The 20445-nt window shown below is 40.6% G+C and overlaps 1 protein-coding gene across 3 annotated transcripts in view; it reads left to right on the plus strand.

Moving 5' to 3' along the window:
• LOC126295356 (uncharacterized) overlaps positions 1-20445 on the plus strand; it is a 150899-nt gene that overhangs the window by 40892 nt on the left and 89562 nt on the right. For all 3 annotated transcript variants that reach the window (XR_007552465.1, XM_049987827.1, XM_049987828.1), the window contains one exon: positions 5521-5595. Coding sequence is in view for 2 of the 3 variants with exons in the window: in XM_049987827.1 (XP_049843784.1) it covers positions 5521-5595 (75 nt within the window). In the remaining variant the exon portion in view is untranslated. The remainder of the gene's footprint in view (positions 1-5520; positions 5596-20445) is intronic.

Consider the following 20445-nt stretch of genomic DNA (forward strand, 5'->3'; position numbering starts at 1 on the left):
TGTCGCCAGAATTGTTTACATTTCTTCTAAGAGAGTTAATTGTGTGATAAGGAGTAAAGATATTGTAATGCATGAAGCACTGTCACCAGAGCTGAAATTACATACTGTATTGCATGCATTACAATCGAGAACACTCGGCATGTTATAAGATGCGTTTTTAGTTGGGTTTTTCATTAACACCAATAATTATTAACATTAAGAAGAGAATGGTTTGCAAACTACTCTCTTGAAGTTAGACTGGACAGGGGCAAAATTTCAAAACTCTAACATATGTAAATGGGGAGCACTACTGCGATGTTTTAAATAGATGTATATTGAATAAAGAATGCAACTTTTCAATTTGTGTAGCCTTCCCCCCCACCCCACCCTCCCCCCGTCAACAATGTTCATTAACTAAGAGCTGGCCAACTGAAACAATGGCATTTTAGTCTTGTAGACGAGAGCATTGCCACAGATAGAATTACACTTGTTTGTATCTTTCTTAGTTCAGTTGTATGTGTTCTCCTAACTCAATAAAGTTTGCACTGCAGCTCAGATATTGTCAAACCATCTACGTTCTCATCGCACATGACGGTCTCGGGGGCAGCAATATGTTGGTTATTTTTTAAATCGGCATCACTGAAATCCCACAAGCACCTGTGCAGAGCTTAGATATCCCAAAAACGAACATTATTCTCCGTTCCCCACTTCGCATTTCAGTTTGTCTACACTCTGCAAACACATGTAACCTCAAAACTCGTTCGACTGGTGTCGCCAAAGTTGGAACGTGCCGAAAGTGTTTAGTTTCACCGACGAGTTGCACAAAAGCGAGGCACGCGTGCGCAGTGGCCGGTAACGCAATTGCCTGCAACCTAGTATCGTCATATGAACTAGGCTTAAGCTACTCCATTTTAATAATTAACATGAAAGAGAGGTAAAATAAAATGTACAAACATACAACAGGCAGTGAAGTTCTGCATTTACCTGTTTATAAGAAGAGGTTTTTTTTTCCCACCAGAAAGGTGGAAGGAGTATATAAAGGGTCTATACAAGGTCGATGTACTTGAGGACAATATTATGGAAATGGAAGAGGATGTAGATGACGATGAAATGGGGGATACGATACTGTATGAAGAGTTTGACAGAGCACTGAAAGACCTGAGTCAAAACAAGGCCCCTGGAGTAGACAACATTCCATTACAACTACTGACAGCCTTGGGAGAGCCAGTCCTGACAAAACTCTACCATCTGGTGATCAAGATGTATGAGACAGGTGTAATACCCTCAGACTTCAAGAAGAATATAATAATTCCAATCCCAAAGAAAGCAGGTGTTGACAGATGTGAAAATTACTGAACTATCAGTTTAATAAGTCACAGCTGCAAAATACTAATGCGGATTCTTTACAGATGAATGGAAAAACTGGTAGAAGCCAACCTCGGGGAAGATCTGACCTTATGACTTATCTTAGAAGAAAGATTAAGGAAAGGGAAATCTATGTTTCTAGCATTTATGGACTTATAGAAAGCTTTTGACAATGTTGATTGGAATACAGACAAGAAACGTGAAAAAACTACGGCTGCCAGTAGTCTTATGACAGAATGGCCGAAATTCAAATTCGTCCTTACTTCCCAGACACCCATTATTTAAATGTGTGAAAAACTAGTTCTTTCTTAAAATGGCATGCAAATTACTCAGTTTATATTCATCTAGTGTATCGTAATGAGATCACTTAGATATTTCAGACAAACTTTAAGCCTGGTTTTAAACCTTTCTAGAACTTTTTCTTGCTTAAATGTTTAAAGGCAGTTATTCAATACATTTTTCATTTGTAAAGTAATTAGACGTTCGTGGCTGTTTTATACATTGCAGTTCAATTTTTTCAAGACTCTGGGGTTTCTGTTTGCGCAGTAGTCACCGACATATTGTAGCTGAGGCGGAATAAGGGGAACCAGCCAGCATTCGCCGAGGCAGATGGAAACCGCCTAAATACCATCCACTGACTGGCCGCCTCACCGGACTTGGATACATGTCCGCTGGGGACTGGGCGCTCCTTCCCAGTCGTCACTGACTCATCATGTCGTATTCTTCATGACTCCAAACCTTAGGAGTAGCTGTGCCGTCTATCCTTTTTTTTTATTTTTTTTTTATTTTTTTTTTATTTATATATACGACTTTTGATGTTTCTCAAACCTCTGCTCTGCGTGTTATTATATTAAAATGTAAAATTGCTACACCAAATTTGCCTGAAATAACTTGCAAAAGTCCCATTGAGTTAATGACTTACGACTTCTATTCACAAAACATACATTACCTAGAATGCATTTAACGCCTTCTCAGTTCAATATATCAAATCGTAATGAGTAACAGACATTGTTTCAATGTATTTCGTTAACTGACTTTCATTATGCACGTGCCTGTGCTTTGGGACTCTGTTCTTCTTGAAGACAGGCCTGCACTACGTGGAACATTTATTTCGGTGCCCAATCAGGTATTTCCTCTCGGGACGTATCTGTGATCGCATCCCGAGCTGAAGATAAATAAAAAATAAAACGAATAACTAATATCTGTACCTTTACATTTGGCATCCTGTTTTGTATGTTTGTGTAAATGTCATGCCTTCCATACGAAGGTGTAGGGATACACATTACTCCTCTGGAATGGCATATATTGGCACATAGCTTGTGCATCGGTGCAAGGTTTCATCCTTTCCCTTATCATCATCGGTTTGCAGCAGGGGCGGGCATGAATCCTGCACGTGTTCGGTGCACATGCACGTGTGCAGTTAACAGGTGTTCTGCGTGCACACAGGGGCAAGCTGGCCACCCGCTTCCCTCCCCACCATACCGCCTCTCCGCTACTTCCCCTGTAATGCGTTGTTTTTCCTGGCTTGCTTTATTGAATGAAGTAATAAGGTTAGTACGAGTGCTTGAAAGAAATCATGGCTTGAAAGAGTACCTATTACCTACGATACGTTGTATTTAATTATCACAGGTGGAGTTTACAATATGTATAATGTCTGGAACAAAATTTCTACATACAGACAAACGCAAACAGTTACGTAAATTTTCATTACTGATGTTTGCTCTTAACCGAGACTTATTAATTTTCATAACAGAAAAAAATCTGTCGCAAACGTATGTCGAGCCAAACATATTATCTTCGCGGCTTCACGATGGAGACGAGGAAACTCTTGCTGTGGAAAGTCGTGATAAAAATCTATTACACGTCTTGCCAAAAGGAACTTGTCTCTCATACGAGAACTTTTCTCTAGAATCTACAGTGTAGATCTATTAATTCCATTTGCAACTACAGAAACAGCAAATTCTCTCGAGAACTATTCAAAACCTTGGGATAAGTCTGATATATCCCCAAATCGCTTGAGAAATTCCTCTTTTATTGCACTAAGTACAGGAACATATTGAAATTTATTATAATGACGTTCAATATTAAACTTCCGATGACCAGCGAGAACACTGTCACATATTATACATTTAGAATTTTCACGTTTTTGCACAAAGAAAAAATGATTCTCCCATTCCTTTTTAAAAGATAGCAAATCTCCACTTCTGCATTTCCTTGACTCACTCTGCATTTTCCGGTACATAGTGGTCTCTTCGCTTCAACGTCTGCAGCTTAGCCTGGCACTACACTGCCGCAACCTGCCGGCTGTCGTCACTGCCCCAGTCGACGACTGCACGCGAGCAGCACACGTGCGGTGCTGTATGCTCATCTTTTGGGAAAAATGGCAAGACTGGAGAGTGAAAAGATTGGGAATTTGTTCTGGTGCTGATAACTATACAGTTGAGCGCGCCCCACAAACCAAATATCGCAATATTCGTGAACAACAGTAACATGATACTACACTGAACTCCCACTCATCAGTCACATATTCAAGACATTTACAGTTTACACACCTGACATGTGAGCTGACCTCATGTCTTCAATTAGAAAGTCTTAAATCAGGTTGTGGCCACACAAGTAAGAAAGGTAGTTGTCTATCTGAGGACATTGTGTTTCAAAGGCTGTCTGTTCCTGGAAGCTCAAACCGTGGTAGAGGACAGCCTGACTTACACTGGAGCAAATAAGTGTTTCCTCCAGCATAACTTGTAGCTGAGTGCGAGTGAATGGCATTTGGCCGCTTTCACTCACGTATGCAGGGGATTTAACGCGTTGAGCTGGTTATCGGCCTTTCAGGAAAGTGTTAAGTTTCTGCTCTCTGTTTTTGATGTACCTGTCAGTATGAACCGAACAAGGAGCATTAATCAGTATGTTGTTTATCACATGTGAACTTTCTTTGTTGTTGAATGCAACTGTTCGAAAATAATAAGTGTCTTGTAGATACTTACAGACTCAAAAGGAAAGTTCACATGTTAGGCAATTTCTGTTTACATGTACTTTACTACTAAGCATCACCCCACATATCAGAGCTCACTGGTTATCATAGTCTGTATGTCTTTATATATAAAAATTCAGCCTGGATATGATTGTGTTCACACCAAATCTGGCACTGAAAAACACCACATTTGGAAAAAAGTAACAGGGAGACATGGTTACCAAAAATCTCAAGAAGTGCTTGATCGATTTACTTCAGATTTTGCATGACTCTATTAACCATTCAGACTGACTACAGTATCTGAATGTGCAATAACAATAAGCAAGGCTCAAGGGCGCGGGGGAGGGGGGGGGGGGGCGGGGAGAGAGAGAGAGAGAGAGAGAGAGAGAGAGAGAGAGAGAGAGAGAGAGAGAGAGAGAGAGAGAGATGGAGATGATTTTTCAGACGGGTGCTCCCCTAACTTAAGTGGGCATAAAGAGCAGATAGAAAGAGATGGACAGAGGAGGGGAGGGGGGAGGAGACAGCAGGGGATAGATAGAGAGAAGGGGAAAGATGGGGCAAGAGAAGATGGAGGGAAGGAGAAGGTGATGGACAGGGAGGGGTGGAAGATGGACATAAAGAGGAGGTGCAGGAGAAGATTAGGGTGTACATCTACTTCTCGCACATGTTTAGCAGTTTTGTATCCAAACAGACTGGGCCACAGCAATGGATAGCTGGATACAACTAGTGTTGATAATAGTTGTTAATGTAATTCCCCAGATGTAGAATCAAATAGAATAGAGTCTTTATTGTCACGTGACATGTTATTTACAATCATTGGATTGAAACATTGGTAACTCACCAATTAATAATTATGTGCCTACCTAAGTATACCTTAAAACAAGATACATTAAAATAAAGCATATGGATGCTACCAGAAGCACATAACAATATAAAAAGATGATTAATTGGGTTGGATTTCTTCCTTTTTCTTAAAATTTACTTTATCCACTATTTAACTGCTTCAGTAAACAATCCGCATGATCAGTCCATGACAAGTTTTTATTTATGGTGACTCCCAGAAATTTAGCAGATTCTGCAGTTACCAGTTCTCTGCCTTCAAAACTTAACTGTTACAAATTCAACAGTTTGTGTCTTTGTTATGTATGTAGTGTGTGGAGTATTGTTGGAGGAAGAAGGCTAAAGTATAACATTTTTTGTTGCAGTTTTTTGAAGGAGTCGAGTGTAAAGTGGAGCCTCGTGAAGACGACCTAAGATCTGACTCACCTTCTGAACCGCAGGTATTTTCTTGCTCGTCACGTAAATTTCTGTAATGCTTCATGTTACTACTTGTATACACACATAAGTATTGCTAAATTAGATGGAAAAACATATTGTTCTGATACTCAAATTACGAGAGAGACGATTCGCAGATTAAGATGCCTTTGACTCAGAGAATTGCAGAATATTTGAGGGGAAACCTGGGTGAAAATCAGAGTGCAGCTACGGCATCTCAGCACGGTATTCTGTGATCACGGAAATATAATTGACCCTGTAAACGACTTCAGCTCGCCTTCAAACTGACTCCACGTGTTGTCTCACATAGTCGATTGCTGGTCGCCTAATTCTGCAGACCACTTACATTTTCACTTCATTGGTGATCATTCACATGATTCCACCACAACTGCACAGTTTCAGGGGAATGCCTGCCAGTATATTCTGCACTGAGAAGACACTTCTTCGCAGAAGTTGACTTCTCCCGTCTGGGTAATGTGGGTCCTGACGGTGGCGATTTCACGCCAGTGAAATCCTTCGAAATGTCTGTCACCGTCTTCTTTATGTCTTGACACTTGTGAATCCAAGCAGAAAGCACTAAATGTTCCTCTACGGTGAGAGCAGTCGTTCGCTCGACGAAAGATCCGTACCCAAAGACTGGAAAGTTGCACAGGTCACACCAATATTCAGGAAAGGTAGTAGGAGTAATCCACTAAATTACAGGCCCATATCATTAACATTGATATGCAGAAGGGTTTTGGAACATATATTGTGTTCGAACATTATGGATTACCTCGAAGAAAACAGTCTGTTGACACACAGTAAACAGGGATATAGAAAACATCGTTCCTGTGAAACACAACTAGCTCTTTATACACATGAAATGTTGAATGCTATTGACAAGGGATTTCAGATCGATTCCGTATTTCTGGATTTCCGGAGGGCTTTTGACACTGTACCACACAAGCGGCTCGTAGTAAAATTGCGTGCTTGTGTCTATCGTCTCAGTTATGTGAGTGGATTTGTGACTTCCTGTCAGAGAGGACACAGTTCATAGTAATTGACAGAAAGTCATTGAGTAAAATACAAGTGATCTCTGGCGTCCTCCAAGGTAGTGTTATAGGCCCTTTGCTGTTCCTTATCTATATAAACTATTTGGCAGACAATCTGAGCAGCCATCTCTGGTTGTTTGCAGATGACGCTGTCGTTTATCGAATAACACAGTCATCAGCAGATCGAAACAAACTGTAAAACGATTTAGAAAAAATATCTGAATGGTGCGAAAAATGGCAGTTGTTCCTAAATAACGAACAGTTTGAGGTCATCCATAAAAATGCTAAAAGGAACTCAAACTTCTGTTGCACGATAAATCAGCCTCATCTAAAAGCCATAAATTCAACTAAATACCTAGGTATTACAGTTACAAACAGCTTAAATTGGAAGGAACACATAGAAAATGTTGTGGGGAAGGCTAACCAAAGACTGCATTTTATTGGCAGGACACTTACGAAATGTAACAGACCTACTAAGGAGACCGCCTGCACTACGCTTGTCCGTCCTCTTTTAGAATACTGCTGCGAGGTGTGGGATCCTTACCAGATAGCTCTGATGGAGTACATCGAAAACGTTCAAAGAAAGGCAGCACATTTTGTATTATCGCGAAATATGAGGGAGAGTGTCACAGAAATGATACAGGATTTCGGCCGGAAATCATTAACAGAAAGGCGTTTTTCGTCGTGACGGAATCTTCTCACGAAATTCCAGTCACCAAATTTCTCCTCCAAATGCGAAAATATTTTGTTGACACTGACCTACATAGGGAGAAATGATCCTCACGATAAAATAAGGGAAATTAGAGCTCGTACGGAAAGATATAGGTGTTCGTTCTTTCAGTGCGCTATGCGAGATTGGAATAATAGAGATTGTGAAGGTGGTTCGATGAACCCTCTGCCAGGCACTTGAATGTGATTTGCAGAGTATCCATGTAGATGTAGATGTAGATCTGCCACAATTTAACTCACCTGACCAAATTGGGTAGATTTGCCTTATTGCAGGAAATTTTTATCTTGTCAGTCTGGAATAGTACAGTAATTATGCATAAGTCCATTTTAAAAAAATTGTTCCTATATTGATTGCAATCTATACTGAGGTGACAAAAGTCACGGAATATCTCCTGATGTCGAGTCGGACCTTCTTTAGTCTGGTGTAGCGCTGCAGTTCGATGTGGCATGGATTCGAGAAGTTGTTAGAAATCCCGTGCAGAAATATTGTGCTATGCTGCTTCCATAGCCATCCTCAACTGCAAAACTGTTATCATTGTAGGATTTTCATCACGAACCATCCTAGATTGTGCCCCGTAAATGTTCGAAGGGACCGATGTCGGATGATTTGGGTTGTCAAACTGTTCACTCAGATTGTCCAGAATATTCTTCAAAACAGTTGCAAACAATTGTGACTCAGTGACATGGCGTATTGTCTTACAAAGACTCCTTTGGAAATGTTTGCAAATGGTTCCCAAGCAGCCGAATATAGCCATTTCCAGTCAACGGTCGGTGCAGTTGGACCGGAGAATACAGTCTATTCTGTGTAAACACAGCCTGCACCTTTATGGTGCCACCACAGGGTGTATACGACCAAGGGATTTTTTCATCCAGGATAAAACCAGGAAAAACCCGGGAACTTTTTCATCCAGGATAAAACACGGGAATTGTGGCGAATTCCGGGAATTTTTCATTGTTTTAGTTTTCAGTTAAATTTTTGTGATTTTGGCTGGTGAGAACCGATACTCTAACAAAGGATATTATTGTATCCCGCCACTGCAGAATAATACTGCAGCAACAAAAAATGAACGGGAGTGGGGAAAAAATGGAAATAAAACGTAAGTTGCAAAGGAATACAACAACAAAACAGTGCTCATACAAGTGTCTGCCAACAGTAAAGTGTGTCAAAGTCTTTAGGAACACTATGCAATGCTTTACGAGGTGCATTCAAGTTCTAAGGCCTCCGATTTTTTTTCTAATTAACTACTCACTTGAAATCGATGAAACTTGCATTACTTCTCGACGTAATTGCCCTGCAGACGTACACATTTTTCACAACGCTGACCCCATGATTCCGTGGCAACGGCGAAGGCTTCTTTAGGAGTCTGTTTTGACCACTGGAAAATCGCTGAGGCAATAGCAGCACGGCTGGTGAATGTGCTGCCACAAAGAGTGTCTTTCATTGTTGGAAAAAGCCAAAAGTCACTAGGAGCCAGTTCAGGTGAGTAGGGAGCATGAGGAATCACTTCAAAGTTGTTATCACGAAGAAACTGTTGGGTAACGTTAGCTCGATGTGTGGGTGCGTTGTCTTGGTGAAACAGCACACGCGCAGCCCTTCCCGGATGTTTTTGTTGCAGTGCAGGAAGGAATTTGTTCTTCAAAACATTTTCATAAGATGCACCTGTTACTGTAGTGCTGTTTGGAACGCAATGGGTAAAGATTACGCCCTCGCTGTCCCAGATCATGGACACCATCATTTTTTCAGCACTGGCGGTTACTCGAAATTTTTTTGATAGCGGTGAATGTGTGTGCTTCCATTGAGCTGACTGGCGCTTTGTTTCTGGATTGAAAAATGGCATCCACGTCTCATCCATTGTCACAACCGACGAAAAGAAAATCCCATTCGTGCTGTCGTTGCGCGTCAACATTGCTCGGCAACATGCCACACGGGCAGCCGTGTGGTCATCCGCCAGCATTTGTGGCACCCACCTGGATGACACTTCCGCATTTTCAGGTCGTCATGCCGGATTGTGTGCACAGAACCCACAGAAATGCCAACTCTGGAGGCGATCTGTTCAACACTCATTCGGCGATCCCCCAAAACAATTCTCTGCACTTTCTCGATCGTGTCGTCAGACCGGCTTGTGCGAGCCTGAGGCTGTTTTGGTTTGTCGTCACACGATGTTCTGCCTTCATTAAACTGTCGCACCCACGAACGCACTTTCGACACATCCATAACTCCATCACCACATATCTCCTTCAACTGTCGACGAATTTCAGTTGGTTTCACACCACGCAAATTCAGAATACGAATGATTGCACGCTTTTCAAGCAAGGAAAATGTCGCCATTTTAAGTATTTAAAACAGTTCTCATTCTCGCCGCTGGTGGTAAAATTCCATCTGCCGTACGGTGCTGCCATCTCTGGGACTTATTGACAATGAACGTGGTCTCATTTTAAAACAATGCGAATGTTTCTATCTCTTTCCAGTCCGGGGAAAAAAAAATCGGAGGCCTTAGAACTTGAATGCACCTCGTACAAGTATCATCTAGAACTAATGATTCAGAGTGACAGTAGTAGTTGTTGCTGTGGTCTTCAGTCCTGAGACTGGTTTGATGCAGCTCTCCATGCTACTCTATCCTGTGCAAGCCTCTTCATCACCCAGTACCTATTGCAACCTACATCCTTCTGAGTCTGCTTAGTGTATTCATCTCTTGGTCTCCCTCTACGATTTTTACCCTCCACGCTGCCCTCTGGCAATGGCAAGGAAAGCGTTTCTGAAGAAGAGAGATTTGTTAACATCGAGTAGAGATTTAAGAGTCAGGAAGTCTTTTCTGAATGTAGTTGTATTGAGTGTAGCCATGTATGGAAGAGAAACGTGGATGATAAACATTTTGGACAGGAAGAGAATAGAAGCTTTCAAAATGTGGTGCTACAGAAGAATGCTGAAAATTAGATGGGTGGATCACACAACTAATGAGAAGGTATTGAATAGAATTGGGGAGAAGAGGAGTTTGTGGCACAACTTGATTAGAAGAAGGGATCGGTTGGTAGGAAGTGTTCTGAGGCATCAGAATGACAGATAAATTCATAGTTCCTTTGCAGGAATAAGATTATATTCGTCACCATCTTTTTGTGCATTTATTACAGGGATGTCACACTTCTCCCATGTAGCTGTAGCCCGGCAATTCTTTGATCTGTATGACATGGCCCCACATGTACAAGGGTTGAATGAAAAGTAATGCCTCCACCTTCGTTACTCGGGTTTGGATGGGAATATCTTAATAAATGAAATACAGAAATACTCCTTAGAGTGTGGTCTTTAATTACCAATATTCAATTTTCCACGTAATCACCAGCCAATTGGATACATTTCTGCGAAGGATGAAGAGGTTTTCTGAAGCCGTCGCGGAAGAAATCGACACTGTTTCCACAACCGCAGTCTCACAGTTCTCTCGACGTTTCCATCATAAAGATAATGATGTCCCTGCAGATTGTTTATTATTATTGGGAACAGATGGAAGTCAGGCGGTGCTAAATCTAGACTGTATGGAGGATGCCGTGCGGTGGTAAGATTCAGTCTCTGAAGTTCTGCTGTGGTGGCACGTAAAGTGTGTGGTTTGGCATCGTCATGCTGCAGTAAAACATTTCTCTTTTCCCTTTGGGCCCTCGTTAGCCGTCGTTTGAGATTTCGCAGTGTTGCAGTGTATCGATCTGAATTTATTGTTGTTCCACAATTGAGGAAATCAACGTGGATATCACCATCTGCATCCCAGAACACTGGGCCGTGATTCTTCCAGCTGAGGGCTGCCTCTTGAATTTCTTTTTCTGGGGCGAGTCTTTGTGTCGACATTCCAGAGACTGACTTTTCGTAATGGTGTACCCACGTTTAGTCTCCTGTCACAAATGATTAGAGAAAGGCATTATCTTCACTCTTGCAACAGGAGAGGAGTTCCTGGCAAATTTGAGGCCTCTGTGCTTTCATTTCAGGAGTTAGCATTTGGGGTACCCAACGTGCTCCAATCTTCCGATAGCCAAGCAAAGCAATAATGTCACCCACGTGTTCTTTTGAAATGCCGATTGTGCTTGCAGTTTCTCTCGGAGTGATGCGACGATCATCCTGAATCAGTCTGTCAACATTCTGCTTGTGAAACTCAGTGTTCGCTGTTACAGGATGTCCAACTCTTTGTTTGTCACGTAAGTCAGATGTCCCCGCCTCAACATCTTTAAACTTACTCACCCAACGACGCACAGTACTCACATCGACACAGTCACCATAAACTGCTTTCATTCTCTGATGAATCTCCTTTTGAGTGACACCTTCTGCTGTCAAGAATTCATTGACTGCCCTTCGCTTCAATCGCATTGACCGACCGTCTGCGCTGGGTTCCATACTTTACACTGTAACAACACAGCCGTTCAATGCTAAGGCTTCCCGCCAACTGGAGCTGTAGAGAAGAGGCTACGGAACAAGCCAGTACCTGCCGCATACCGATGGTACCAACTGTTGAAGAGTTACGAAGGTGGAGGCATTACTTTTCAGTCAACCCTCAAACTTCCTAATGTGAAGTTAATGCGCTCACTGTTCTACCTTGTAGATATGTGTCATCCCTCAGTACAGTTCTCTGTATGCAAGTAAAACAATAATTCTGGACTGTAGTTGTGCTCTCCTGTATAATATTCTGTTTTGTAACTTATTTGTTGGAAAGCGTCATTTATCGGTAAGAATATGTAAGCATACACATCACTTTTCTGCAGGTTGTATGTAACACCACAAGTGTAAGAACAGAGACACTAACATCACAGAACACCAGACTGTCCGAAGTGCAAAGCCCGTGTTACGATAAGGAAACAGAGACTGACACTAGTGTTCCAAGTGACCTGACAGTGAATTTTGAAATCGGCAAAATATGGCGCAATAATCTGTATTCTTGCTTTGCAAAAGAGAAGTACTGTGTTTTGATTAAAATTACTGGACAGTTGACACTTGGCTTCTTCCAGTCAGTGCACTCAACATCTTGCCCAAAACGTTCGCCATTTCCAAACTGCCACATTAATTATTCAGTTCATTTTCAGATCCTTGTCTGCCTTCCTTTCATGATGTGATTCTTTTATTTTGTGTTTTATGACAGAATTGGCAACACACATGCAGTTGTTATTATCAGAAGTTCGGCTACATTGGAAAGCTTCGCACATCTTTGCGTGTAGACGAATTTTAGAAGGCTGTAATTCGTTATTACTGGATCGTCAGAGTCTTAAATATAACAAGTATTGTGGCACAGTTCAGTGGTTAGTGTTTAAGCCCTGTGTGTTGAAGGTGATAGGTTTGATTCATGTGAAATGTAATAACATTTTTTTTATTTAAAAATTCAGACGACTTTGATCATTCTTTCTTTCCTCCCTCCCCAATTAATTGGTGTAACATGTTTTTTACTTTCTAATATTTTACCATGGCATTTTTCACCATCCTGTTGGTATTATTATTTGCTCTTACTTTTCTTCCTACCATTTTGTTTTCGTTTGTATAGTTTCAGGTGACTAATAATACCAAGAAATTACAGTTTGCCATTAGCACTGAAACTGAAGATGTCTGTGTGGAGTTTGTTTGTAAAGGCTATCTTTAATAGCCGTGACCAAACTTATTGTGGTTTTAATTGTGCCTCAGATAGCTGACCGCAGTTTTCTTGGCCGTATTGCATATCGCAAGTTTTGTGGTCAGATCAGGGTACAAGTTTAAATTCAGGGCTACAAAATTTGTCTCCTGCTACAGTTCAGTCATTGGTCACTTAGAATCAGCTGTAGACAGAGCATCTCGCAGTTCTATGAGGTGCGTTTTTTAAGTAAGTACCATTTTTAAATTAAAAAAAGATGTGCTAAAATATCTCAATAATTTCTTTTACATGGAAGCCTGTACCTTAATATACACACTGATGCCATTACAGTCTGATTCTTCCTTGTTTACGTTGTGTACTGAGTGCTTAAGATGCCTCCAATAATCGTGAGTCCCACCGACTGTGAAGTACAAGCTGTTATGAGATTTCTTAGTGCTAAAGGCCTAAAAGCGATCAATATTCATCAGGAGATCTGTGCAGTTTACGGAGAAGACATCGTGAGTGATGGAATGGTGAGAGCAATTAAAGATAGCCACACAAATGTGCTTGATGAACAATGGAGTGGGCGTCAGGTCGTTACTGAAAGTTTGGTGAAGGAAGTGGACAATAAGGTGAGAGAAACCAGACGCTTTACGATTTGCTCCTTGCGGGCACTCGAATTACCGAAAATTGTGCACATGTTGGGTACTGACAATGTTGACGGATGTGCACAAAACCAAACGTTTAAACATTGCATTGACATTCCTTGAGTGGTACCACAACGACGGTGATGATTTCTTAAGCTAAAGTGTTAGGTGCGATGAAACATGGGTGGCCTACGTCGCACCAGAATCAAAGTTACAGTCAGAGGAAGTTGAGCAAGGGCATCGTTTTGGTGCAAGACAATGCTCGTCTGCATGTGGCGAACTAGACCAAAGATCTCATTACATCTTTTCGACGGGAAACTCTAGGTCACCCTCCGTACAGCCCTGATCTTGCACCGAGTGACTACCATCTGTTCCTGCACTTGAAGAAACACCTGGGCGGTCAGCGTCTTCGAGGCGATGACAAAGTCAAAATAGTGGTGATGCAGTGGTTAACAAGTTAGTCGGCAGACTTCTATGAGGAGGGTATTCAAAAACTGGTACAACATTATTACAAGTGCCTCAATATTGATGGAAATTATGTAGAAAAGTAGATTAAGGTACAGGCTTGCAGGTAAAAATAAAATTATTGAGATATCTTAGCACGTCTTTTTTTTAATTTCAAAGTGGTGTTTATTTAAAAAAACATGCCTCAAATCATACATTGTGGCTCTAACAACCCTACCACAACAAAGGTCAGCATTTAATAATGATTGTGGTGTTGCTCTCACACTGCTAAATACTGCATTTTCGGGCAACAACAGTCATATTATGTGGCAAGTGTCATCAGAGCACAGTTAGTAAAGTCATTTCATGTAATAATCAAAAAACTAGGCACTCATCTTTTTGTGTTTCCCATGCTGATCTAGTAAAATCATGGCTAAATCATTGAAAATCTAATTGGTTATGATTCCAAGCTCAGATGCAAAGAGGCCTAGGTTTTATCCTGCTATATTCAAAAGTTTTGTAGATGCGCTTCACAAACCATTCTTGAAGATAACACTTTTGCTGAACAATGGTGATGTAAAAAAATAATCAGCACTCCGAAATTAAGTTACACTTCCTTTTAATTGCTTTTATTGCAATATCACGTAAACACAGAACATCACTTCACAATACAAAACATACTTGAAAACATCTCTCTAGCAGTCACTTTTAAAGTTCACATTTTATAAGCGGGCTACAATACGCGTCTTTCCAACATGACGTCCAAGACATGACTTTCTCAAGGTCCGACTCTGTAACAAGTTAACAACTAACAAACAATCGCTTACATGCCCTTAAATCAACAGTTAAAAGTACGTCAAAGATCATAGTGACAAAAGAAAGAATACACACAAGAATAATATCATTGCAATATAAACATGTCAATGTATCAAAAGTGAAATCAAATATGAATGTTGTCTCAGAAATATGTTAACTACTTAACAGAAACACAGTAGAATATTACTGGTATCTAAAGGTTCAGGTGAGGTACCATAATGGTTACGTAATTTAAGTACCATCACATGGTGGCTGCTTCAGATGTTGCTCTGGTATACACAGTAACAACATTTTTGAAGTGACTAGTATATTTTTGTGTCACCATAACCGAGTGGTAGCAGGCAGCCGATGTTCCAGCACTGTAGCAGCAAGTGACAATGTCAGCTGTCAAGTAATTCTGATTGGACTATAGATGATCATATTTTTCATTTATGCTTTGTGGGTGTGTCTGGTAGTTTGGTGGTGAAGTGCATTTATTTGTAAAACCTAATATTTGCCTCTGTAGCTTTCATGAAGTGGAAATTATGTTCCTGATTATGATATTCTTGTGTGTATTGCACTCTTTGAATTGCAGTGGAACTATGTTGTGCTCATCTGTAATATTGGGTGGGTTAAATGATTTGATCTTTGGTTATGTTTGATTGAAGTTAGAAACTGGTTTTGTCACACATTATTCTGTGCACTCATGTCAGTTTGATACTGCTTATGAATCCATGTTTGAATTGCACAGTAAGTATATTGCTTGTATTCTACATTATTTTGGTTCCCATCCTGTGGTGTGCGTACTGTAAGACCTTCGGTACACACATCATCAGATTATTTGACTTGTCACTCTAACGAAGTAGGCGAGTGTCAGCAATATGTCTCGTGGTCTTATTGTGGAGTGTGTATCTTCTGCCCTTAGGTCAGACGATAGAAATGCTATTTGCACGCTTAGAGTAGCAGATTGACGGTGACCAACTTTAAACAGAACTTGATTAATTTTCACACACATTTATTAAAATAAAAAAAAGGCATACATTACGTAACTTGATTCTGGATGCTATTTACAATTGACAATCTGAAGTTCCTTTTGTCTTGGTACGTTAATCTTATTCTCACATATCTCTGATACTTGACAAAGTGTCTACACATTTATCTTCATGGCTACGTATAGGAATATGGTAATGTTATTAGGCGCAGACTGAAACTTTACTATAGACTGGTGCAGACTAACGCAGACTAATGAGACTGAGTAATCGGAGGTCTGTACACCCGTTATAATACTGCGAGGAGAAAAGGTTCTACGTTAGCAGCAATCTCATTGGCTGCGTTACATATTAATACGCTGATCGGCGGAAGCAGAACTTGGTCCGTGTCCAAGGCAGCGCCATCTCGTAGTGCTGAGATGGACAAGCGCTGTGCCTGCGCTGTTGTGCTTAGTGGGGCGCGCTCTAGTGGGAAAGTTGTGTATGCACTGACTACGTGGATATATGTACACAACACATCCATTTTCTGGACTCTTGCATTTAACTAAGGCCACAGAAATTTTTGTGAATTTCTGTTAAAATGTACTGTTTGTAGCACCTGCTAATAACACTTGAAAGCAGTTGCGTAACCACTGCCACATTTTTAGCATCTGTGATGAAGAATGCTGTAGTCACTATTACTGAAAGCATACTCACCTACTTGTATAGCCATACTGTGCAAACCTCTGTGAAATGCATGGCATTAAGTGCCAAGAAGCAACACCATCTGAAGCAAAATTACGTACTCCTTCCATAACGTAATGTGATAAAGTTGAATATCAGTACTGTCAAAACCTGCTAAGAGGGAGTTCTCCGTCAAGTGTGACAAAGTACGGAATACAGAAGCAAACAAAACTTAATGTAGAATACAGGCAATATACATGCAACACATATAAATCGAGCAGTTCACAGTCACATATTTGTAATCGATAACAGTTAGACTAAAGTCCACAGAATGCGATGCAACGAAAGAAGCTTCTGTTTTATACAAAACAGAAACAAATATGGAATCATTTACCTTCCACCCCCTCCCCAATATTACGCGTGCGAGAACGACTCAATCAGAATAATTGGCAACATAATTACAGAGCAATTCAGATAGTGTAACACACATGAGAAGTTGTGATCAGAATCAAAATGTAGTGAGACCATTTTCTTTTAACTATAAAATGAAAACATACATGGAAGGCTAAAAGTCAGCCAATAAGAAATCCAAATGGTGGAGGATTAATAAACTTTCAGTGAAGCAAGTTATTGCTACTGGAAATTCCCGTACGAGTTTAATCCTCGCGACTTACATACCGTCATGTTTTCACATACAGTTAATTACATTCTAAAAATTCTTTGCCGTTAAGAATCTTTGCAGTGTAAACACCTGTACATGAAATTTTGATGTGATCCACACCTCCCTGAATGTGGGTGGCAAGTCTCTTTAATGACCTCTTACTGCCAAACGAGAGTTAGTGTAGATCCAATGAAGAAACAACAAATTCAAATTTATTGAAGGAAGTGAAATGACTAATTAATTCTCTCTCTCTCTCTCTCTCTCTCTCTCTCTCTCTCTCTCTCTCTCTCTCTCTCTGTTTTATGGACTCAGAGAGCAGCAAGGAAGATATAGACGTTCCACACTTCGCAGATGTTGCGTCTGTTCGTAAACCGAAGTACGAAGGTTCACTGAAAAGCAATGCCTCCATCTCCGTAACTCTTCAACAGTTGGTAACATCGGTATGCAGCAGGTACTGGCTTGTTCCGTAGCCTCTTCTCTACAGCTCCAGTTGGTGGGAAGCCTTAGCGTTGAACGGTTGTGTTGTTACAGTGTAATGTACGGAACCCTCCGCAGACGGTCGGTCAGCGTGATTTAAGCAACGTGCAGTTATTGAATTGTTGACAGCAGATGATGTCACCCCAAAGGAGATTCATCAGAGAATAAAAGCAGTTTATGGTGACTGTCGATGTGAGTACTGTGCGTCGTTGGGCGAGTAAGTTTAAAGATGTTGAGGTGGGAACGTCTGACCTGTGTGACGAACAAAGAGTTGGACATCCTGTGACACCAACCACCGAGTTTCACAAGCAAAATGTTGACAGATTGATTCGGGACGATTGTCGTATCACTCAGAGAGAAATTGCAAGCACAATTGCCATTTCACAAGAACGGCTTGGCTACCGGAAGATCTGTGCACGATGGGTACCCTGTATGCTGACTCCTGAAATGAAAGCTCACAGACTTGAAATTTGCCAGGAACTCCTCTCGTGTTACGAGAATGGAGGTGACACCTTTCTCCAGTCAATCGTGAGACATCATTATGCTTCTGATGAAGACGTTGAGAGAACTGTGAGACTGTCGTTGCGTAAACAGGAGTGTCGACTTCTTCCGTGACTACTTCAGAAAACTTGTTCATCGTTGGCAGAAACGTATCCAAGACGCTGGTGATTATGTGGAAAAGTGAATATTGCTAATAAAAGGTCACCTTCTAAGGAATATTTCTGTGTTTGATTTATTAAAATATTCCCATCCAAACCCAATTAATGAAGGTGGAGGCATTACTTTTCATTCAATCCTCGTCACATTGCTCATTGTGGTGCATCTATAAAAGCTCTGTAGACTGCAGTGTCCTGGTATGTAAGAGCAATGAATTCCTTGATAGTCAACAATGAAATTGGGGTGTGCACACACACACACACACACACACACACACACACACACACACACACACACACACAGGTAAAGTTTGTATTAGTAGCAAATGCACGTAATGAAGAATGATATGTAATGAAGAATATCGAGAAATACATTTTAATGGTTAACTCGTGGTACTACTTTTTGATTAAGCTATATATTACAATAAAAATACCTGACTCCAGATTTTCCATGTGTCCTCAAGATGAGATGAAAGCTACTTAACTCATCGTAACATTATTCCCAGTGTACCGGGGTAATTTTGGGCCAGGTTAATTTTAAAATAACGCCTTTCAGATAGTAATTATTTGTTGTCGCCGAGATGGCTGTGACTGTTAGAGAAGCTCCCCGATTAGAAGATTGGTGCAAGGAGCGCACGGATATATTCCTGGAAGGTAGCTGGCAGTTGGGACCGGCCAGGTAATGGCAACGAGACCTCACTGGTAAGACAGGTGCAGTTTTTTTTGTAGGAACAGTCATTTTAGTGTGGCAATAGAGAATAGTGTCTATTCTGACAGTCCACTGTTCTCTTGATGAGACAAGTTTTTTTAAAAATAGAATGCATAAGGGTTGCTCTGCCAAACTTATATCATTTTTGTGTAGCAGTCAACACGTATTGGGCATATATCCCCTGGGACAAATGGGGAAAATTCAGGGAATTTTTTCATCTGGGAGACATTCAGAAAAACCTGGGAATTTTTTGAATAAGTTTTCATTGCTTTAATTTTCAGTTAAATTTCTGTAATTTTGACTGGTAAGAATTGAAACTCTGACAAAAAAATTTATTTCAGCCCTCTGCTGAGGAACAATACTGCAGCGAAAATAAACAAGAAAATGAAACTTAAACTGGAAAGAGTATCCACCAGTTACAACTAAACAAACTGTACACACAAGTGTCTGCTGATAGCGAGACGTGTCAAAGGCTTTAGGACGAAGACTGTGCAATGCTTTATAATGACGAACTGCTCTCAAAGACTGTGACATTGCCACTGATTCCATTTCTAATAGGTGATGGGAAGATATTGCAAATGTTGGTTTCAGAAGTGTTACTACTTTAACTCAAGATGAATTACATCACATGTGAGAATGTGCAATGAATATCTTAAATTGTGGAGCATTCAGAGCTTAACGGTGGGGACCAGTTACTTAGAGAAATATCCTGCCCTGAGGACCAGCCAATTATGTCTTTATTTAAAATTTTATAGACATAATACACTCTAAAAAAGACCAAGTTCATATTTATTTTCATTCTTTCATAGGTTTCAAGTTATGGAATAATGATAGAAAAAGTATAATTATTCTTAAAAAACGTGTAAAGTGAGTTTTTGAGCAATTTCATCAGTAGTTAGCTTTTCTATCGAAAAGTCAAAGTGCTCGACGAAACATTTGTTCAACCAGATAACCCACAAAATGTTCTGTGCACAACAGTGAAATTTGTAGTTCTGCTTGTCAGAAATATTCAGGTGCTGCAGTTTCAGCTGTGCTCTTAGGATCCTGCCTAACCACGCCCTCGGGGAAAAACCAGCCAAAAATTTTTAACGATCAATATTAAATGTGAAAGCTTAGCTTTTCTTGTAGCTATACTAAACGTAGCACTGAAAGACCTGAGTCGAAACAAGGCCCCAAGAGTAGACAACATTCCATTAGAACTACTGACGGCCTTGGGAGAGCCAGTCCTGACAAAACTCAACCATCTGGTGAGCAAGATGTATGAGACAGGCGAAATACCCTCAGACTTCAAGAAGAATATAATAATTCCAATCACAAAGAAAGCAGTTGTTGACAGATGCGAAAATTATTGAACTATCAGTTTAATAAGTCACGGCTGCAAAATACTAATGCAAATTCTTTACAGACAAATGGAAAAGCTGGTAGAAGCCGATCTCGGGGGAGATCAGTTTGGATTCCGCAGAAATGTTGGAACACGTGAGGCA

Source organism: Schistocerca gregaria, chromosome 11 (genome assembly GCF_023897955.1).
Source record: "Schistocerca gregaria isolate iqSchGreg1 chromosome 11, iqSchGreg1.2, whole genome shotgun sequence".
In the NCBI taxonomy this organism is placed as follows: Eukaryota; Metazoa; Arthropoda; class Insecta; order Orthoptera; family Acrididae; genus Schistocerca; species Schistocerca gregaria.